Consider the following 23,265-nt stretch of genomic DNA (forward strand, 5'->3'; position numbering starts at 1 on the left):
AGTGCTTTATTTGAGAGGAGATGCCCGAAAGGAGGTGAGAGGCAGGGAGTGGGGTAAGGGGGACAGGGGAGGAGGACAAGCTTCAGACCACCAGGACTGGACTCGGCTGGGACCCCAATACACCCAGGATTCCCCGGCCTGGCTCCAGTCCCTTATTTACTGAGAATATCCCCTGGGATGTACATTCTCCCACTGTGGGTTGTGCATGGGCCTGGGGGTGAGGGGTCTCCTGCAGCATCTGAGCAGGCTTTGGGCAGGTCGCAGACAGCTGTGCTTGTGTGACCCTGACAGTGCTGGCGAGGCTGCCCTGTCCTCCACAGTGAGGGTGAAATTAGGAATGGACAGAGGAGATGTGACAGAGGCACTGGGTGTCTGCTGTAGGACAAATTCCAGATTCTTCCTTCAGCCCACAGGACCCTTCCTGACTGGCTTCAGCTCACCCCACCAGCCCCAACTCACACCAGTCTCCCTGTCACTCACCTTCAGCCACTGTTCCTTCAAGGGTCATTCTCTTCCCTGACGATGGACCTTTGCATAGCCGTTCCATGTGCCCTAATGCTTGTCCCTCACTGTGACCTCACTGATAACACCAGCTCACTCATCCCGCCTCACTTAGCTCAGATGTTTCCTCCTCAGGGAAGCACTGAGCTCACGCCTAGTCTGGGTGCCCTGTTTTATGAGTTCCTGGCACCTTAACCCAGGTGCCAGCTCCTGGCATAGTACCCAGCCCACGAGAGGCTCGGGAAGGAGGTTGATGGACAATGTTAACTGTCAATCATCTTTAAGGGGGAAAACCTGTAGCTCAGAGGGAGACATCCTCGGTTCTACTCATGTAACTCCTCAAACACATTCCACGGATGTTTATGGAGAGTCAACTGTGAGCCAAGTAGTGTTCTAGACTCAGGGAAGGATGCAGAAGGATCCTGGCCCTCCTGACGCTTCCATCCTAGCTGGGGAGACATGCCAGCGTGGGCCTCATTGACGTCCAGCAGGGACACGGAGGAGGAGTTGGCAGAGTTATCTGGGGGACAATCTGTGTGTGCCTGTCACAGGATGGCCGAAACTTCCTTCCCACCAGATCTGGCTTCCCCCATCTCCTTCTGGGAGGAGGCTACAAGGTCAGCAACCCAGTGTCAAGTGGGAACCCACAGGGCTTACTGTGGCCATGCTGAAGCTGGCCAAGGGCGTGGGGTCCCAGGGGCTCTGACCCATGGGTAGAGGGGGTAAATAGCACCAAGTGGATCCTCTAGAGTGGGATTTGTGGGAGCTAACTGGGTGGCCCCCCAGCTCTGGCCAGGATAGTTCTCCCCTGCTCACCCCAGTTCCCTAACTCAGGCGTGTGCAGACAGCATCGTGCCAAAGAAGACCTGTGCGAAGGGGCCCTCAGGATCTTTTCCCCTTAATTTTGAGAAATTGTGAACATTCATTTGGACCCAGCCCCTCACCCCTTATAAAAGTATAGAGTCTCATGTCCTATCCCTGTCCCCGTCTCATTGCCATGTCCACGCCCCCTAGGCAGCATTACCTGGGTTTCTTTCCTCCCCGGGTTGCCGCTGGCTTAGATCAACTGAGTGTGTGAGATCGCTGGTATCAGACCAGGTTCCACCTACAAAATGGCAGCTTCACACAGAAACACCTGCTATCACAGATGCCTGTTGGGAGCTGCAGATTGCACACGGTGTTTTAAACTTTGCTTTCTTCTCTTTGCTGTGTGTAAGTTGGAGATATTCCCATATCTTTTCAGATAAAGAATTTTATCTGATTTTTTAAACTCCTACCCAGATGTCCATCAAGTAGCTGTGCCACGATTGATTCCATTGGTGGCTGATGTTGAGCGTGGACCTTTTGGGAGATTTCCAGACCTTTGCTGGGTTGGGGAAAGCCATCGGCGCACATCATCTCATCCGAAGCCAGTATCTCTCCAGACTAGATCCTCCCAAGGGCAGTTGCCGGATCTGGGCCTCTCTGCAGAACCGACCCATTTCATCTTCGGTCCACCTTGTTTTAGGGTGGGAAGGTCTCTGCCACCGTCAGGCCGAGGATCTTGGGCAAGTCCCTGCCCTCTGCAGGGAGCCATTTCCTGGAGTACTGAGCCATCCTTGGCTTGTCCTTGGGGGGAAAAAGCCACCCCTGATTTGTTCCCTGACTTGGCCTTTTCTGTGTCCCTGCCATGAGAGCCATTGTTACTATGGCTTCATTGGGAGGTGACTCAGCCCAGATGGAGCCCAGGGCAGCCCTGTGAGGTCACCAAGGAAAAGCAGACAGAGGGACCAGCCTGGGTGAAGGCCCACAGGTGTGACAGTATGGGCAAAGGCAGGGTGCTCCCAGTGCCAGCCACCAATGAGCCTTCCAGAGTCATACCGTACCCACATGTCATTTGGATTTTTACTCCCTATTTAAAAAATATTTTGACTTTCTTAAGCCTAAATTTATTTTTATAAAGGAACTTTAGATCATTACCACTAATAGAAAATAGAAATCTAATAATAGGTTAAAAGAAGTTATCAAAAAAGGGGGCGGGGGGCTGGGGCTGTGGCTCAGGGCAGAGAGCTTGCCTAGCATGGGCGAAGCACTGGGTTCGATCCTCAGCACCACATAAAATAATAAATAAGTAAAACAAAGGTATTGTGTTCATCTACAACTAAAAAATAAAAAGAAAAGAAAAGAAAAATGAAGCATCATTAAATTATCCTTCAACTGCTCCATCAAAGCCCAGGCTCAGCATTGCTTGGTGCTGTGCTCGGTGCTCCAGAAGGAGCCCTGGGCCTGCGGGTGGAACTCAGGGGTAGAATGTGTGTTGAGCATGCGTCGGGGCTTGGATTTGACTGCCAGCATTGAAAACGAAAAAAGAAGAGTAAGAGAGGAATTAAAGACATGAGCATCAAATGAGGTGCTTGTTGATGCTGTCAGAATGGCTGATGTTGAACTATAATGGAACAGCATTACTTAATGAACAGCCTGGTACCAATTATCATTTTTGGTACGACCAGTGGTAAATAATAGAGACATCAGCCTGTAAGACAGATTTTCTCCTCTCTGTCTTCTTAGGGCCAGAGAGGGGGAGAGCCAGCCTTTGGAAGGGCCTTTTCTCCAGGAAGTAGACTTGTGGGAGGTTTGGGTAAAAAGACCCTCGCCTTGGACAGGCCTTGCACACAGTAGGCACTCACTAAATGCGTATCAGAGGTTGATTCTTAATGAGTCTAAGAGGCTCTTATGGAAGAAGAATGGATATTCAGACAAACAGGTGTCTTCTGGAGTCTCATCATTAAGAGCATCTGTCCTCCTCGCTGTGTCCCCCGGAGCCAGCGGTTTGTCTCACAGCTGAGCCTGCTGCTGGAGCCCTGGAATGAGAGCCACCATAGCGGAGGGGAGGCAGGCAGGAGCAGTCTTGCCATCTTTCCCTCATCTTCTTCATCCATTTATTTGTTGTACTAAGTAGGGAACCAGCACACACCTAGAGGAGATCAGCACAGGTGTGTTTCCTGCTCACCTGAGGTCCAGAATGGGCTCCTTCCTCAGAGGGCAGCTCTCCTCGACGGGAACATTGGGAGGCCCAGGCTCCGTCCACCTCGTGGCTCTCTGCCTTCCACACCTTGGTGCCCAAGGCCGTCCTGCTCTTCTGCATCAAGCTGGGGAAAAGGGAGACACAGGAAGAAGACATGTGGGAGGCTCTTACACATCCTGTCCTCTTACATTCTGTTGGTCAGAGCCGGTGGCCACATTCCTGCAAGGGAGGCCGGTGTCTGGAGGACACTGGCTGGTGAACTGCTGAGGGTCTCAGCCATGCTCAGTGAACATGGCATCAAGGTCCTTTGTCATCTGCCCCATGCTAGCTCTTCTTTGGCTCATGACAAGTCAGGGTGAACTTTTCTCAAGTCTCTTAAACTTGAGAAAGTATCTGCAAAACACCTTCCTGTACCTTGGCTCCCTCTATTTAAAACGCCCTTTCCTCTCTTCTTTCCTCTCTTCTCTGACTGACCAGCTTGTAGGCTTGTGGAAAACAAAACCAACACCTCAGAATTCAAAATAAGACTCTCGGGAAGTTTTTAAGGATTGCATGGAGGGAGGAGCGCCGTGTGCACAGCCCGGAGGGGCCTCTTCAATCCCTGAGCTCTCTCACAGAGCAAATGACAGGCTTCTTACACGTGGCTGTGGCCTGAGGCCCACTCTGGGAATTGTCCTGTGACCAGTAGGGTAGGGGCCGTCTTTCAATCATAGAGGACACACTTCAGGAGCTTTTATCAAGAGAGCTAGTGACCTGATTTTCAAAGGGGCATCACAAGGGTCTGAATTTGCTGAGACATTTCCCCCCCTCCTTAATTAATGTCTGTTCTAAGAAGTAGCATGCTGATCAGCTAGCTCCCCAGGACGGGAAAAGCCCTGCTTCCCACAATGGACTAATTTCCATGGTGTAAATTTGACCAATTTCAAGCTACCAGTGTGCAGTCTCTGGATTCAGGGCTTGGATGAGGTGGGAGCAGTTGGTCCTGAGAGCAGTCAAGAGCTTGCAAGTAACCCTCCCGCTGGCCACTTGGCACAGGGCGGGTCCCCTCTTGTCTGCTCTGTTGCATGTTTAGCTCAAAGGTCTCATCTTCAGAGAATCTTTTGCAGGTCCCATTTTTTGGGGGGGCAGGGGCTCTCTAGAAGGCTGAAGTTTCTCAATTGGGTTCTTTTTCTAATGACCATCCCTACTAGTCTACAAGCTCTTGCAGGCAGAACTTGGGTTTTCAGTTTCTCTTTACCCCTGCTGCCTTGCCTGATGCCCACATGGGGTGGACACCAGGTAACTCCTACAGAAGGCAGGCAGGATGAAGGACAAAGGAGGTGGGATTGAAGAGCACCCGCCCAGGGGCCAGTTCCTGTGACATTTTGTCAGTGTGATCTCAGGCAAATCCCTTCACCTGTCTAGGCCTTTTTAAAATTTTCCTCTGCTGTAGCCAGACCAGGTCTATCACTGATGATGATGATGATGATGGTGATGATGATAGTAATAGCTACCGTTTATTTGTTCAGCATATATATATATATTAAGCACCTTTTCTGAGCCAGATCTGTTCTTGTTGCTGGGGATTTATCAATGAACAAAACAGACAAATATCCCTTCCTCGTGGCCTTTGCAATCTACCTTCACAACCTGCTTGAACCAAGTGGAGTTTTGCAAATGTCATCTTGGGGACCCCTGGCCAACCTGTTTTACTGCTGTGGGAAGTGGTGTCATGTGAGTTGCCCAGGGTCAGCCAGTGTGTATGGAGTGAATAGGGGACTTACCTTGACATCTGGCACCAGGACCTATGTTCTTAGGACCCATACCCTGCCCTGCGCCTTCCCTTTGCCCAGACATCCTCTCCTGCGTCCTCCCATAAATCCCTCCCTCATCCTCCCATAAGTGCCCTCTCCCTCGTTTGATCTACTTTTGTGAAAACATCCCACGGGCCACCTGAGACCCAATCCCTCCCTGCTGGCCTCTCACCTTGTTATCAAATCCTTCCTTGTTATTTGATCAATCATGTTTGATCACCAAGAAGGGAATCCTTTGCTTCCTTGTGCTGTTCCCTTCCCCACCACCCCAGGCCCAGGCATAGGCCCACCAGCTCCATAAACGTCTCTCAATTAATGTGTCAAATTCCATATTTTTTCCAACTCATGTCTTGGTTTTAATGCCTTCAGACTCATGCAGATCTGTTAAACCAAGCAAAACCTCCACACCCTTAGGGGCAACTACTATGTGCTAGGTATGTGTCCATTACTGCAGAGGTGACAAAAATGAGAGAGACATGATCACTGACCTCTGACCTCAGTGGTCTCCTTGGTGTGGTCAGGGTCAGGATGGTCACACAGCCCTGAGTGCCCTGGAAGGTGTGGCTACCCCATTGGTGACTGTTAAGTGGTGCTTTTATGACAACAGGAAATCAGTAGTGTTGGGACTCTCCTGTGGAGCCCTGGGGGCTGGTATGACCTGGGGCCAGTTATGATCCCTGGAAATGCCTTTGGAACTAAGAGGTGTGATTTCCCAGGGCTGGGCTGGGCCTGGTCCTGTGGGGCTTCTTCCTGCCATGTCTCTGTGGCACAAGGGACACACCAGCCCCCAGGGAGCAGATGGAGCTGCCTGGAATTCCTTCCCCAGCTCCTTATCAGTTTCCAGTCATCCTGGGGTGGGGTGTGAGGGCGGGTGGGGGACCTGGGGACTGCTCTGGGAAGAGCTGGAATGCCATAGCTGAGCCCCACCTGGGGAGGGGCCGGAGGCAGGGGCGGCACCACCCAGGGAGGGCTCAGCTGTCGCATTCCTCGGGCTCACAGAATGCTCTCCTGGACGCCTTGTCCTTATTTAGGCAGGAGATGTCTGCTGACTTGGGCCTTGTGGGATGCCACTATAGGCCGGCTCATGGGCCAGGATGGGACAGGGGCAGGGGCAGGGGCAGGGCACACCCAGAGCTAGGTCAGCAGACTCTTGGACTTCCCACTCTGGACCTGGACACTCCAGAGTGGGAAGTCCAAATTGTGGGGAGAAAAATTACCCTCTAAGCAATAGTAACAAAGAGCAGCTGCCATTCATGGGGAGCCTGTGGACCGGTACCATGCTAAGCAGGCTTGGAGGTCCTGGGAAGTGTCTCTTCCATTATTGTTGTACCCAGCTCTGGCTGGGATCCAGTACACAGAAGGTGCCTAGTAAATGCTTGTCATAATAGAAGGAGCATCACCTCACATGCCACAGTTCACTTAAACCTCAAGGTCACTTTAGTGGTAGCGAGTGCTGGTATTGACCTCTTTTATAGATGAGGAAACTGAGACTCAGAGAGGTTTCATGACTTGGCAAAGGTTACACAAATTAGGAGTGGGCAGCTGGAGTTTGAAACCAAGCTCGTCTGACCCCAGAGCTAACCCCCACTTCCATGTTCTTATTGGGTATAAGCCTAGTAGAATTCCTGGCTTCCCTCTTTACTGGTTATGAAGCCATCTCCCTGTAAAAGGAGGACTGTCGGTGAGGCCTGCATTAGAGGATATGCAAGGACAAAGTGAGACAAGCGCGGTGTCTTAGCGTAACACCTGGTACTCAGCAAGTATCAGCTGTTAATGATGGTGGTGGTGGTGGTCACGGGCCCCAGGGATTCGGCACCCTCCCAGGGGATTGCACCCAAAGATCAGAGCAGGCAAATGGTAAGACCCGTTGCCAGCAGGCTCTATTGCCTCCCAGAACATGTAGACAATCATGGTCTTGGAGAGGTGGTAGGGGCTAGGTCCTATCTCCAATTTTCTATCAAGAGACCATCTCAACTCCTAGGTGAAAGCCTTGCTTCCTAGGGCAAGAGGCTGGAAGAGGTCTCAGGTTTTACCCCTTTAACACCTGCTATGTGATCACGTGCTCCTGACAGCCCAAGGCTACTGTGAGCATTACTGTGTGCCCAGGCCTAGGCTGGTCTCCACAGAGGAGGAAGAAGTAGGGCCTGCTGCCTCCTCCGGGTTCCTGTGGTCACTATGCAGGTGCTGGACCCAGACCTTGTGCATCCCCAACCCTTGCTGCCTGTGTGCCCCTGGGCAAGTTCTTGAAGTGCTCATAGTCCAGCCCCCTCATCTGGACACTGCAAATTATAATAGTACGTCTCTCCTAAGGTCATTGTTCAGGTTAAGTGATGCAGTATGTGCAGGCGCTCAGAATAGTCTCTGTCACATAGTAAGTGACCCTTCCAACAGGTCTGTAACAAGTAGCAAACACAATGACTCATTTCAATTTTGAAAAATTGAAAATGATCATACAGGCTTCTCTGGGCCTTGGTGTCCCCATTTTGTCACTGTTTTGGTGTTTGATGAGATGGGATGCTTCCTGAGGGTCCTTCAGCTCTGTGAGTCTTGCAGTTAAATATATGTGCTCTGTAGAGCAAGACACATCCGAAGATACGTGTTAAGCCTAATCTAGGGGTGGACAGATAGGCCTGCCAGGTGGTAGCCTCTCTGTGCCCCTTGGGGGCTCACAGACCAACGGAAAGAAGATGAAGTAGCTGGGCAGCCAAGTACGGGGACCGTAAGAACAGAGATCTGGTCAGGGTAAGCCTTCCTGGGCAAGGGTCCTGAAGGATAAGCAGATCATGAAGTGGAGAATAGCCGGTGGGGGCAGTAGGCCCAGGAGAGGGAACAGCCTAGTCAAACCCTAGAGAGAAAACAGCAGGTAGAGCACCTTCGAGGAACAGGAAGCTTCTGTCTGTCCGGAGGGCTGAGCTTAGAGTCAGACTGGAGAGGTTGGCACCATCTAAGTCACAAATTCATATTAAAGGACTTCCACATTGTCCTTGGGCACTGTGGGGTCATATGCAGAGGGTCAAGATCAGATTTGCGGGGGGTGGTCTCTGGAGATCAGATGAGAAATTGGAAGGAAAACACACACCCCCAGGGTCAGCGTCCAGCTGGTGCTCCAGCAGGATCATGCCAGTTGTTGAAGTTCAGCGGATTCTGTCCCAGTTTGTAACTAGCAGCTGCTCTGAGCTCCTGAGGATCCCCTATCTCCTGTTGCTGTCCTGTCTACTTGGCCTCTTGCCCAGGACGTTGTCTTGTCCAGCACCCGGCAGCTCAATGACTAGCCACCTGGATGGCCAGGGCCCTCCATACAGTTCCCCGCCCTTTCCATACCGGTTGCTAGGTATGTTTTACATCGCTTCTCTCCCTATGTGGAGTCTTCTAGCTCCAAGAAGGAATTAGAGAACCTCAGATGGAGCAGGACCAGCCCAGGAAACTCGGGTTTCTCACTGGCAGGAAGGAGGTTAGCCAGAGGAAGCCCCAGCGCCGTCCTGCACTGATGCCCGAGATCCCTGCAGCGAGGCTTAGCGCAGGCGTGGGGTCCCAGGGACCTGCAGATCTAGCCATGCCAGGGCTTCCTGACTGTGAGGCTATGCCCGTAGGTCACGGCTGCCTCTTGGAGCCTGGTTTTCCTGTCTATTGAGTGGACATGATAATCCCACCACTAAGGGTTGTTTTAAGGAATAAATTAAACCATACTGCTAAAGGTCCTGGCACCAAGATGATAGATTTTGATATATATTTATCAGCGTGTTTGGAATGGGTATATCACACTCACATCCAGGCCTAAAAGGGTCATGCCAGTCAGGATCCTGGCAGGAAAGGGCATATTCCAAGGGTTTAATGAAGAATCTAATGAAGGCAGTGTTTGCAGAGATGAGCCAGAACATTAACCAGGAGTGTTAGGGTGTCTAGGACTAGTGCAATGGGAAGCCATTAGTACCCCAGTTCTGAAGGGGCAAAGGGTGGACATGGTATTGTTACTAGAGGCTGGTGGGTGAGAGCTCAGCTGTGGAGGAGGGACAGGGCAGCCAGCACCCAGATCCTCTCTCCTCCACACTCTAGCTGCTTGCTATGCCCCTGCCCCTGACTGGCTGGACCCAGCTGGGAACTGGAGGGCAAGGGCGCTGGGTGATGCTGGCTGTGGACAGTCGCCCCGGGATGGAGAGTGGGGTGGGGCTCCCTTGCCTTCTTCTTCCTTTCCTTCTTCCACCTCATTCCCTGACACCGAGCCTCCTTCCCATTGGGCATTACTGTTTCTTACCCATTCTTCCATAAATATCCTTTCACATAGAACAGCAAACGTGTTGGTTTACCGAAGCGTTACAAGTTGCCTTTGAACCTAACCTGTCTTGAGCTTAACCTATCTGTGTCCGTATAAAGATGGATTCCATTCCTGGACCTGGCTACCTAACAGTCCTTCAGATGGCCGTGCTGTGATGCATTGACCAGTTCCTGGCTTGGGCTTGGGCTTTGCTTCCGGTCATTTGCTGTCACAAACGGTGTCGCAGCAAACACTCTTGTACCTGTGTCGTTTTGCACCATGAGAGCGTATTTGCTGGACAGCTTCCTGGAGGGGAAATCACCAATATGAAAATAGGTGGATGCTCAATTTATAAAGAAGAAAACAGATTGAAGAATTTGAAATGATAACTCTGAATGTATGGAAGGAAACTTGCAAAATTATTCAAGCTGAAAACGTGTAATAGGACATTGTTCTCTAAATGTTAACTCATTTAAATTATCATAATGACCTTCTGAGGTAGACATCGTTATTATTCTGGTTGTATTAGTTATCTGTCAAGTATTAGTTATCTATTAGGTATCTGCTATTAGTTATTGCTCCCAAACTTTTTTTTTTTTTGTACCAGGGATTGAATCCAGGGTGTTTAACCACTGAGCCACATCCCCAGGCCATTTTATGTTTTATTAATTTTGGGACAAATTCTCACTAAGTGGCTAAGGCTGGCCTTAAACTTCTAACCCTCCAGCTTCAGCATCCCAAACTGCTAGGATTATAGGTGTGCACCCCTGCACCTGTCCCAACAGAGCATCTTAAAACAACACACTTGCAGGGCATGGTGGCATACACAGTGATCCCAGCTATTTGAGAGACCGAGGCAGGAGGATCACATGTTCAGGGCCAGCCTGAGTGACTTAGCTTGACCCTGTCTCAAAATAAAAGTAAATGATTAAAAAGGGCCTGGGAATAGGCTTCTTGTCTAGTATTTGTGAGGCTCTGAGTTCAATCCCTAGCACCACAAACAAAATAGAACACACATTTTTTATCTTACAGCTTCTGGGGCAGGCGTGGCTAGCTGGGTCCTCTGGCTCAGGGTTTCTTGAGGCTGCAGCCGAGGTGTTGGCTGGGGCCTGGTCTCATCTGAAGGCTGAGCTGGGGAGGGCCCTATTGGCAGCTCACACACAGGGCTGTTATCAGGATTCTGTGTCCTGTAGGCCTCTGGGCCTCATTTCCTCCCTGGCTGTTGGCTGGAGGCCATCCTCAGTTCTGGGCCACATGGGCTCCCCAGCACAGCAGCTTGCTTTATTAAAGCCAGAGAGAGTCTGCTAGTAAGAGAGGTCACACTCTTTAATAAACTAGTATGGAAAGACGTGGCATCATTTATGCCATACTCTCTACATTAGAACTGTGTCACTAGGTCTACTACACACTTGAAGGGAGGGAATTACACAAGGGTATGACTCCCAGGAGCCATCTGAGAGATCTGCCTGCCACTTCGTTTTGCAGAAGAGAAAATGAGTGTACAGAGAGGTTAGGTGACTTGTGCAGGTCACACAGCTAGGAAATGTTGGAGTCAGGAATTCAAACCCAGGGAGCATGACTTCAGATTCCATGCTCTTAGCCACAGTGACTCCAAATTCAGTCTTTATCACATCCACAACCCTGTTAAAAAAGTAAGTGTACCCATAGTCTAGAGAAGACACCTCAGAAGTTGAAGAATAGCTGTCATGTTAGTGGAGTGACTTCTGAGTGGCATTGCTTTAATAGTGCTCTTCTGACAATTTGTAAAACGTCGTTTTAAAATCAAGAGTGACTTTTTGGAAAGGAAATTCTGCTGATCTGCTTTGAAGCTTTTGCCAGTTCATGCAACGAAGGCCGCTGTGGGCAGCTGGCTCAGGTTGGATGGCAGGCCCAGTCCCCAGTGGAAAGGAGGAGCCAGGCCCCAGGCCCCCTCCCTGTCATTTCACCAGTTGCTGAAGTGCAGCCCAGCCTCCTCAGTCCCACAGTCAGCCTGGAGCTGCCAGCCTCCTCCAGACAGCCCTCTTGGGGCAGGAGAGGGGAGCGCTACTGATAACCACCAGCTCTGCGCCCTCTCTGACAGGCCCTGGGACAGCGCCCTGGAGAGGCTTTCAGTTCAGGCCACCTTCCACCGCTGCTCAGCCTGAACTGAAACCCTGGAGCAGTCCGGGGGGTCAGCAAAGCCCAGGTGGACTTGGGTTCCCATTTGGCCAACTCTGCACTTTCTATCTGTGAAAGTGTGCAAGTTGCTCTTCTAGGCAAATGATCTCCTCAGCCTGGGTTCTTTCTCCAGGGAAGTGGGTCATTCCGAGGAGAATGACATGTGATCACATAGGTAGTTCTAGTCTCCTACTGCTGCTGTAACAAGTGTCCACAAATCCGGTGGCAACACAGGTTCCCGTCTTCCCCTCTGGAGGCAGGGTTGGCTGTCAGCGGGGTTGCTCCTGCAGGACCTCTGAGAGGAAAGCCTGTTCTTTGCTTTACAGCCCCTCACTGTCCTGGGATCCTTGTCAGGACATTTCCTCAGACTCTAAGCCCCTCACCCCAATCTTGCTTCCCTGGCACCGGGCTTCTTCCTCTTTTCTACCTAATCTCCCTCGCTTCCCGCTCAGGACGCTGCGATTCCATTCAGGGCCTGCCCTGTGATGCAGGAGTGTCTCTCTATCTCAAGATCTTTATTTTAATCACATCTGCCAAGGCTGTATCACCATATAAGGTGACATTCACAGAGTCCGGGATTAGGAGTTGGATATCTTTGGGGCCATTTTTCAGCCAGCCACTCAGATCAAGTGACGAGCACACACTTAACATGGGGTAAATACACTCTTGTGGCTTGGCCTGCCCATCTCGGCTGGGAGGGCCACGCCTCCACTCTCATGGGGCTGGAGGTTCTTCCATAAGGAGCAAGATTTGCCATAAAACATGATCTGCAAGGGCTACCTTTGTGGCCAGGGGGTTTTGGCTGGGTCATTTCTGCATAGAGCAGTGGAGGGTAGCACAGCTCCTGCCTCCACCCCAACTCAGAACCCGAATCCCCAATACCACCCCTTTCTCCCCTTCAACTAGAGCAAACCACTTTCCGCTGCTGGGCACACTGGCCTGGGGCTTACTGTGCCAGGGCCTGTTCTAGGGTTTTCTGTATGAATTTGTTCTACAGTCCCAGCCACTCTGTGAGGCAGGGCTGTTCATACCCCCATTTTACGGATGGAAAAGCTGAAGCCTGGAGGACTTCAGGAAGTCACCCACCATCCTAACCACCTCACAACACCAAAATGTAAACAGCAATTAAAAAAAAATTCCTTGTTTTCCAAAATTTTCTACAAGGAAGCCATATTATTTTTATGATACATGTACATATGTTTATATGATACATTCTATAATATGCAACATAGAAATAATAAAATACATATGTGTATGCATTTTTTGTATATGTATTATAAAAAAAATTCAAATAGTAAAATAGCACCCCCCCAGATGGGCTTCCAGAGCCCACTAACCTTCTTTCGTTCTACTCTCAGGACTTCTCACCTGTCGTATCTCTCCTCCTAGACTCTATCTTTCCATAGCAGGGGCCATCCATGGCTCAACTTGCACTTTAATAATCATGAATAAGTGACACAACTTCTCTGTTCCTCTGTTTCCCCATCTGTAAAATGGTGGTGATATCTACCTTGTAAGGTGGTATGAACCCTTAGTGTATCTGTCCTTTTTTTTTGTGAGAAGTGATGCTCAGAGACATAAATGAGAGAATTAAAACCGTAAAACTCATAGAAGAAAAGATAGGAGGAATTCTTTGTGACCTTGGGTTAGGCAAAGCCATCTCAGGTATGACACCAAATGTCCAGAGGACAAAAGACAAAAAATAGATGACTTGAACTTCATTAAAATGTGAAACTTTCGCTGGGCGTGATGGTGCACGCCTGTAATCCCAGCTGTTTGGAAGGCTGAGGCGGCAGATTGCAAGTTCCAGGTCAGCCTGGGCAACTGCATGAGACCCCGACTCCAAATAAAATAAAGGGGGGCTGGTGGCTCAGGGATAGTGCACTTGCCTAGCATGTGTGAGGAGGTCCTTTGTTCAATCCCTAGTACTTCTGAAACAAACGAACAACAACAAATTGAGACTTTTTTACTTCAAAGGGCACTATCAAAAAAAGTGAAACGTCAACCAGAAGGATGGGAAAAATACCGCAAATGATATATCTGCTAAGGGGCATGTGTCTAGAATAAATAAAGAACTTTCACAACTCAATAATAATAAAAAAATGTGGGCAAAGGATCTAAACAGACATTTCTTTTAAGAAGATAAACAAATGGACTTTAAGTATATAAAGTGATGTTCAAAATCATTAGTCCTTAGAGAAATATAACTCAGAATCACAATGAGGTACCATTTCACAAGTCCCCAGTATGCTCATAATTAAAAAGGTGGACAATCACAAGTGTTGGCACAGATGTGGAAGAACTGGAGCCCTCAGATGTTGCTGGGAGACTGAAATAGAGCAGCCACTTAGCAAGATAACCTGGTGGTGCATGGAAGGTTAAACAGAGGTACCATGTAACCCAGCAGTTTGAAATGACAACATGCCTCCATTCAAAAACTTGTACATGAATATCCAAGCAGCAGAATTCACAATAACCCCCAAATGGAAACCACCCCAATTTCCATCAATTGATGTGAACAAACTCAGCTTATCCACACAATGATCTATCATTTGGCAATAGAGAGGAATGAAGTCCTGGTGGGTGCTCTAGTGTGGGTGGACCTCAGAACAGCCTTGAGACAGCCTGTCTCCATTTGTTGGCAGCAGATAGAATTTTGGAAGGGAATTCTGGTAAGCATTTTGACAATACTAATAAAAACAGCAATAATGGTAACTACTATTAAGTGCTCAGTTTACGCTCAACACTTTTTTTGCTATCTCATTTCAGATTTATGAGGTAAATTTTTGGGTGGGAGTACCAAGGATTGAGCTACTGAGCCACTGAGCCACATCCCCAGACCTATTTTATATTTTATTTAGAGACCACTGAAGGAACTGAGGCCAAAGATCAAAGGTCAGATCTTAGAATGGGACATGGTGCTATGATCGGGGCTTGAGTTTGCACCCTTAGCCTCTCTGGTGAGGGGCTTCCTGGTGTGGTGCCACCTGCTCATTGGCCACTCTCTCTCTAGCACCTGATGTGGCCCACCTGTGGCAGGGGCTCAGGATCAATTTGGCAAATGGGAGCAAATGGTGTGGCAGGGAAGGGTCTGTGGGTCCAGGACTCCGTCCTGCCCACATCCCTGAGAGAGGGGGCTTCCTCCTGGGGAGCTCTCTGGGCCAGCCACTGGACACCGAGCCAGGGTCCTCCATTCCGTTAGGCTGGCCTTGGTCATTCTAGGGAAACAGGCCTGTCCAGTAAGAGCTGGGGGCGAGGAGCTATTTTGGGAGAAGGCAGGGTTGTGGCATCTGAAGCATTCTCCCTCAGGAAGACACTTGGCTGCACTGTCTCCATCACCACCTCTGTAGCGGCCAGAAACGTTGGCAGAGTCCTGAGCTGGGAACAATTATCTGCCCAGTCTACCAAACCTCTTTGTTCTGAGGATTTTTTTTTTTCCATTCTAAAGTGAAAAAATGGTGACATTTAGTATATTCAGGATTTTTCGTTTAGTCCTCTCCAAACAAACTGTGCTTCTTATTTTTATTTAACAAGCATCTATACAGCACTTTGTGTGTGCCCGCCACTGTCCCTTAGCCGTGTGGGTACTCGCTGACGCGCTTTCTCCTCTGTCTTTTCCTCTGAGCTAGGTGCTGTTACTATCCCCACTTTGCGGGAGAGGAGACTGGGTCTCAGGAAGGCTCAGACCTCTCAGGGTTGTGAGAGCAGAGTCTGGATCTGGCCCGACCAGCTGTCCCTGTTAGCCATGCCATGGTGTCATTTAGACGCTTTGCTCTGAGCTCCTGTTTAACTACTGATTTCCAGAAATGAGGCCCAGTGGGCCTGGCAGGGCTGTGTTGTTAGGGTGCAGGATCCCCAAGTGGCTGCTGGGACCTGTTCTTCCCCAAGCTTGGTCCCTTCCCACAGAGAATAGGGCTCAACCTACCTCGGTGTGGAGCCCAGAGGGATGTGGCTCAGGGTAATGGGTAAGAGCTTGGGCACATTCGATTTCTAACTGTGTGACAATGAGAAAGGTGTGTTTTGGAAAAACTCAGTTCCCGTAGAAGCATCAGTCACCAAAGGTGGAAGGTGCCGTGAGACCAAAGAAAGACACAGACGGGTCCAAAGGATCACAGAAAGCACAATTTCTTAGGATCCGCAGACAGAAGTGTGCCTAGGACAGTGGCAAGACAAAAGAATCCCCTCACTCCAAGGCAGGAGGAAGGAATTTATAAGTGAAGCAAGACAAAGGTGGGCTGCGGCCAAGCGCTATTTACCTGACCTTTCTCAAAAGCTATTAACGTGCCAAATGTCAGTTAAGAAACAGTCCAGGCATCAGTGCCTGGCACAACATGCTTGGTTGACTCTCTTAATGACTTGTTTGTCCTATAGGGTTTGGGATGAGTGCCAGGGTCACCTGGAGGGCAAGATGGTGGCTATAACCAAGATGGCCACAGTCTTGTTAAGCTGGATACTGTAATGTAATTACACGTCTTTAGGTCACAGCTATCAAGAAGGCCATAGCACAGAGCTGGGCACAATGTGCTCAACAAATAACCCCAATCAATGCTATTAGTTTTAGTAGTAGAAGAAACATTTGTGGAGGCAATGCGTCAGAACAGAGGTGGTAAGCTTTTTCTGAAAAGGACCCAGATGGGAAATATTTTTGGCTTTGCTTGTCGTGCAGTCTCTATGGCAACCACCTAACTCCAGACAGAACATAAACGGATGAGTGTGGCTGCGTTCCAATAAAACTTTATATGGATACTGAAATTGGAACTTCATATACTTTTCATGTTTCACAATATATTACTCCTTTGTTTTTTGTTTTTTTTCAACCCCTTAAAAATATAATAAGAGTTCTTAGTTCAAGGGCAGTCAGACACAGACCAGGAGCTGGATTCAGCCTGCTGCTGGCACTGTCTGAGTCCTGCATTAGAATGTGAGGTCCATGAGGGAGCTCACAAAGATGCCTGTCGAGTCCACAATGCCCAGAACCGTGCGTGGCTCATGGTAGACATTCCATAAATCGTATGAATAAATGGACCAATGAGTGGTCAGGGGTCTTTAGCTGGACCTTTAAAGTTGTAAGTATGGAGGGAGGAGAAGGACATTCCAGGTTGGGGGAACAGCCCGAGCAAAGGCCTGGAGTCAAGATGAGACTAGTGAGTGTCCCCTTCTGGTCCCATGAAGCCACCAATGCATGGTGAAGACAACTGGGAAACAAGACCAGCTATAACCAAGCAGCGAGGGGCCTGGGGATGGGAAAGGAAGCTATGGGATGGGGGAGGTAGTGGTGCATGCGCCCCAAAGTGGTTCTGTTGAGTGATAGCCCTGCCCCATCCCAGAACCACCAGCCTTATTTTTAACCCTGCTGACGAAAGATAATCCATCTGAATGCCATCAAGAAGAGCGGCTTCTCCCCGCCCCACCCCCTGACCTAGTTACTGTTCCCCTCACTTCCCCAGCAGGCTCAGAGCCATCCTAGAAGACCCTCGCCCAGAGGCATCAACCTCCATGTGGCGAGTAGTCAGAGAAGAGGTGGTCCCTGTGTCATCCCCGCAGGGCCTAGACCAGGGAGGGCTCATGGTGCTTAAAGAAAGCATTTGAGGCTCCCAGGGCTTGGGCAGGCTGATTACCTCTCTGTCACGCTTCTCTGTCTTTGGTGAGCTGCGGGTGTCTGGAGGGCTTGTGGAACACAGGTTCCTGGGCTCCTCCCGCTCCGATTGAGATTCAGAAGGTCTGGGGTGGATCCTGAGAACCTGCATTACTGACAAGCTGGTGAGGATGCTGGAGGGTTTGCAGGGCCACCCCGTGAGTGGCACCTGACTGGAAGCAGTGGCCTCTGGGAGACAGCAGCTCTGCCTGCCCTTCATCTGGGTGCTGCCCTGCATGCCCCATCAGGATTGCCTCACGCAGAGGACGTGGGAAGCCCTGCAGGCTGTGTGGAGTGTTTGGGCTTTGCTTTGAGCACGGCAAGAGGGCTTGCAAAGACCTGAAGCAAGAGGTGAGGCCTGGGAATGTACCCGGGCAGGCACAACCCCTGTGTACCGCGTGGGCTGGGGCTGGGGGGGCTTTGCCAGGACAGGCAGGAGTGGGTGACTGATTGGCTTTGGGGTTGAAGGAGATGGGGAGGAGGGTGTGGGAGAATACTGGGATTCCTGGCTTGCAGGCTGGGAGCCGAGAAGCCACCCTGAGGTTAGAGAGGATGGGGGTTGGGGAGAGGGCTAGTAAGGGGTTCTGTGGCCAGTGCCAGGCTGATGGAGGTGGGCAGAGGTCCCGCGCATGCCTGCTTCCAATGCGGCAACCCTCATGTCTCGGGCTACGTGGCCACCCCCATCTCCACTTCTGTGCAGGCTGCCCTGGTTCCAGCCTGGAGTCCTGCAACTCAGCTTCACTAGGGATCAGGAAATGAGCGTCATTCAGCTCACATGACCAAAAAAGGGCATCTTCTCAGCTGGAAGTTTCGCCTGCCTTGTGCTTTCCCTCCCCCACTGACCTGGGGTTTCAGGTTCCCCTGGAAGTGGCTCTGAAGAGTTTAGGACTTTGTCTCACACAAACCCACGCGCAGGCCAACGTGAGCCTGCCGCTCCGCACGTACCACCTTGAATTTCGATATTGCAAATGTCACCCTGTCTTCCTGTACCACCGCCACCACTTACTGTCTCACCAGCAAAGCCATCACCACCCCCTTCATATTCACAGCAGCTCCACCAGGGGAGAGCTGTCACCTCCACTTTACAGACGGGGAAACTGAGGCACGGAGAGGAAAGCCGCGCACCCAAGGTCCAGTGGGGTCAGGGCTGGGGAGCGGTGGGGAAGGGAGGGACGCCAGCACAGCGTCCCATCAGTCTCTGTGAAACATTTTCTAAATAATTTACTTACCCAGGATTTCAATTTTAACTTTAAATGTTATATGAAAATATGATTTAACTGGATTACGGAAGTTTTCGGCATCTGCACCCTAACCCCAGACGAGGCAGAGCCAAAATCAGAATCCAGGGCTGCTGATCCCAGATGTGCCCTCACCTGTTCCCAAGCCCCCTCACCCCGCCCCCGGGTGTGCGTGTGCGTGTGCGTGTGCGTGTGCCTGCGTGCGTGCTCCTGCGGCTGCGCTCTGGGTTCAGTGAACCCTAGCCTGGCAGGGTGGCATGGGGGAGAGGACAGCAGCTTGGACGTCTGCTGGCCTGGGTGTGAGATTCTAGCCCACTGCTCATTGCTGAGTGGAGCGGAGCCTGTGTCCAAGGGCCCTGATTCCTGGGTGCCTCAGCTTGAATTCTCACGCTGCTGCTTCCTGGCTGTGGGAGCACTGGTGATCTACCAGCATCTACTGTCCCTCTGGTTTGTCCTCTGGGAGGAAGGAGGAAGGCATCCGTCTACGGGGCTGGGGGAGAAATACGGTGGTTACTGTAGAGCCCTGGGCACGCAATGTGAGATACTGTTTTGCATCCTTGAGCGAGATGGCTCTCTGAGCTTCAGTCTCCCTGCCCGTGAGGTGGGGAGAGATGGACAAAAACCTCCTATGGACAGTTGTGAGGACTGAAAGGGATGACAAAGGTAAAGGGCCTGGCACATAGTAGGAGCTTCAGGGAATCCATCTCCTTTACTGTGGGCCCAGTGTGTGCTGGAGACACTCCGCCTCCCAGGGAGTTAACCCCTCTGCTGGCTCTCACTCCACCTTGAGTTCTCCAGGGAATTCCAGCAGGGCCCCTAGGCTCCGCTCCACTCAGCAATGAGCAGGGGGGTAGAATCTCACACCCAGGCCAGAAGACGTCCAAGCCGCTGTCCTCTCCCCCATGCCACCCTGCCAGGCTAGGGTTCACTGAACCCAAAGTGCAGGCGCAGGAGCGCGCACGCAGGCACACGCACACGCACGCGCAGGGGCGGGGTGGGGGGACTTGGGAACAGGTGAGGGCACATCTGGGATCAGCAGCCCTGGATTCTGATTTTGGTTCTGCCTCGTCTGGGGTTAGGGTGAAGTGTGAGGGGCACTCAGATGCCGAAAAATTAACCAGGGCCTTAGAGCTTGCTCGCCTCTGCCCAGCTCACAGCCTTCCCCACCTCTGCTAGGCCTAATGGATGTGTGTCTCCAGGTCTCAGCTTGAATGTCCCATCCTCAGGGAAACCTCCTGGGCCAACCCACCCTCTGCCAGCCTCTAGGAAGGCTCACTGTTCAGTGTCTCCAGTGTCTTCTATGCTCTTCCTAATTGGCACATCTCATGGTTGTAAATAAATACTTTTTATTTGATTATATTTGACTTAATGGTGGTGAGGGGGTCTGGATCTTCTTGTCCGCAGGAGTCTCAAGCCTCAGCTTTTGGCCACAGTTGTCACATGCTCAAGAGCAGCATGAGCACCCAGGTTAGGGTTCAACATCCCAACTCCTGCCCTCCTGACTCTGTGACCCTGGGCAAGTTACTTAACCTGTCTGTATCTCAGTTTCTGTTTGTAAAGAGGGTGAACAACAGCACCAGCTTCCCCAGATGTCATGATATCATGGCAGATGATCTTACTGATTCCCTTAGTGCGGGAGTGGAGCACTGAGCCTGGCCTGTGGTAAACGGGGCCGCTGTTACTATAGCTAGACTGGCAGCTGAAACAGACATCTCTCAAATCTCAGGTGCTTCATAAATGTTTAAAGTTTGCTCTTGTCACGTCCCAGTGTAGGACTGTGGGAGGGGCTGTCAATTATGCACTTGGGCTCCTTCCACTCCATTTCTTCATTTGGAGTCCACCAGGGATTCTCTGGGTAGAATGTGGAGAGTCCATGAACTTGAATGATGTTTTAGGTTCCAGTCCCTAGAAACATGGCGTGAGATGGGGACTCCTAATCCAGAGATTTTTTTTTTTTTTTTTTTTGAGGACATGCTTCCAGGAAAGAGGGGTGGGAGCATCAGGAGGGATGGGGAAGGAGCTGAGCAAGCCTGTGGTCTCTTTTGGAGCCCTGCCTGAAGCTGAGGCCTCTGGAGCAAGGGTTTGTGGCCCCAGGGTTGCAGTGGGTTGCTCTTGGGGTGAGAGGGGCTTGATTGGTGTCAGCCAGTCACTGGTGTGGGCTGCTTGGGCAAGGGTAGAGGGAGTGGCATTTTAAACTGTGGAACACAGTGGTTTCTGTTGGTTGCAATCCTTGGGGTAGCAATGAGCCATTAGCTAGGAGGCAGGTGCAATTTGCCCAGTAAAGGGATCTGGGCAAAAGTATCTACTAGAGGTGGGGAAAAGTGTTATTTTTTTTTTTTTTACCAACCTCTAACTAAAATTCAGCATTTTCTTCATTTGTAGAAGTAGGCAATAAGCCATGGTACCGTTCTCAGTATCTGTGATTTTGTTGTCAATGGAAATCATACATATTTTCATATCACATTACTGTTGCAGATATCTTTGAAATATCCTTTATGCTAATTTATACTTTAAAATTATGGTAGTTAGTAGGCCTGATAGACATTTTGTTTAATGTGTTAATAAAGAAGGACATACATTATTATATTGCAAATTTGTTATTTTAAATATTTTGGTGACAGTGTGTTGATATAACTACAGATTTCCTTTGTAATCCCATGAATTTTGTGCATTTTAAAAGCATTGTTCTGAGATGGATCTACAGGCTTCACCAGACTGCCAAAGGACTCTGTGACGCAAAAGGTGTTAAACGCCCTGTCGTGGGACGTTGGCCTCTTCTGCATGCAGCCAGCAACAGGGAAAAGGTTTTTATGGCCAGGCCTGGACAGCACACACACCAGAGCTTCCCATAACGCAGGGGCCAGGAGAGTCACCCCATCATACCTAACTGCAGGGGAGGCTGGAACATGAGGTCTCTCGTGTGCCCAGAAAGTACAGGAAATGTTCTGGCCACAGGCTTTGATAAATATCCATGGACAGCCTGAGCGAGCGAATGCTGGGTCCAGGTGTCTCTGCATGGGATGGGGAGAAGAAACAAGGACTGTTTTTCTGGTGGGACCCTAAGTGTTCTGCCCTATTGTCTCCTTAGGACAAGCCACGCCAGGGCCAAAGCTGAGGCAGCGGAACAGGCTGCTCTGGCCGCCAACCAGGAGTCGAACATTGCCCGCACTCTGGCCAGGGAGCTGGCTCCAGACTTCTATCAGCCAGGTAGGGCCACTGGGCAATGGGCACTTTTTTTTGCTTGCTGGGAAGCTGAGATACTTCAGTAGGCTCATGAATGCTTCTAAGTTTTGGAAACTGTGAGGCATGATGCAGACAAGGTATGGGACAATGAAAAAGGACACGGAGGAGACATATCTCTGCCTGCATGCCTGTCCCTGTTGGTTGGGGCTGGTGAAGCTTAGAGAAGTGGTAAGTCTCTGGTGGATGCGGGGGCAAACGGTCCTTCCTGCTCCTGCTCAATACTTTGTCAAGCACTAATTGAGCACTTCCTGAACGTCAGGTCTGTGCTGGGCTCAAAGACAGCATGGGGTGAGGCACACAGGCTGCAGGTGTTCAAATCCTGACTCCGCTGCTCACCAGCTGTGCTACTTCGTGCAAGGCAACTGGTAAACCTCAATTTCATGCAGTATGATGAGTGCTGTGTGACAGATCAGGTCCTTCAAGATTGATCTTGACACAGACTGCTGGGCCCACCCCTCCCCCAGGTCCTGATTGTAGGTCTGGGGTGGAGCCCATGCCTAGAGGACCAGGCAGGGCCAATGTTGCTGGTCTGGGGCCACACTTTTGAGAACTACTGCACCAGGGGGTACTGGGTGGGACAGTTGAATGGAAAGAACTGCAGGCCCCAAAGCACAGGAGCTTGGAACAGTTAGATGGGGAGGCACACAACGGGAGGTGGGAAGTGAGGCTGCAGAGTAAGGAGGACCAATGGCTCTGACAGACTGCACTGCAGTAAGGGAGCCCAAGTGACACTAGATAGAAGACGCAGGAGTGCAGTCTGTGCCCCAGAGACGTCCCTTCTGGTCACAGTGCTCCCCCTGCTGGCCCAGGAAGAGTGACACTAGCTTGCCTTGGGTGGTGGTAGCCATGGCTGTTACTGTGCCAGGGTCTGAGCTTGTCATTTTGCACACATTTTCTAAATTTATCCTTCCATTGCTATTTATGAAATAGGTATTACTAGGCCCATTTTTCAGGCAAGGGGATGTAAAGAGACCAGTGTCCTAGTTAAAAGCATCACATCTGCCCTTTGCTGTGTGACATTGGGCTAGTGATTTAACCTTTCTGGGTCTTTTCTTTCTTCATCTGGAAATCGGAGGTTTTCAATAGCACCAATCTCATAGGGTTATCAAAACGAACGAGTTCATATTAGGAAATTGCTCAGCTCATGCCCTGAGTGCTGGCTGAGTAAATGAGCGAGGCTCAGGAGGTGACGTGCCTGGCCCAGGATCATCCAGCAGTGGGGTTCCCACGCAGCCTCCTTGTGTTGCCCCGCAGGTCCGGAATATCAGAAGCGCCGGCTGCTGCAGGAGATCCTGGAGAACTCGGAGAGCCTGCTGGAGCCCCCCGAGCGGGGCGCGGGCGCCGCAGGCGTCCCGCAGCCGCCCCGCGAGAGCCCGCAGCTGCACGAGCGCGAGACCCCGCGGCCCGAAGGGGGCCCGCCGTCGCCGGCCGGGACTCCCCCG

General features: G+C 50.8%; 1 protein-coding gene across 1 annotated transcript in view; it reads left to right on the top strand.

Annotated features, from left to right (window-relative positions):
• Positions 1–23,265, top strand: part of Jph2 (junctophilin 2) — a 60,811-nt gene that overhangs the window by 33,536 nt on the left and 4,010 nt on the right. The window contains 2 exon segments of the mRNA XM_015480436.2: positions 21,669–21,787; positions 23,078–23,265. The exon segment at positions 23,078–23,265 is cut by the window's right edge and continues 288 nt beyond it. Of these exon segments, the coding sequence (XP_015335922.1) occupies positions 21,669–21,787; positions 23,078–23,265 (307 nt within the window).

This window comes from Marmota marmota, unplaced genomic scaffold (assembly GCF_001458135.2).
Source record: "Marmota marmota marmota unplaced genomic scaffold, marMar, whole genome shotgun sequence".
In the NCBI taxonomy this organism is placed as follows: domain Eukaryota; kingdom Metazoa; phylum Chordata; class Mammalia; order Rodentia; family Sciuridae; genus Marmota; species Marmota marmota.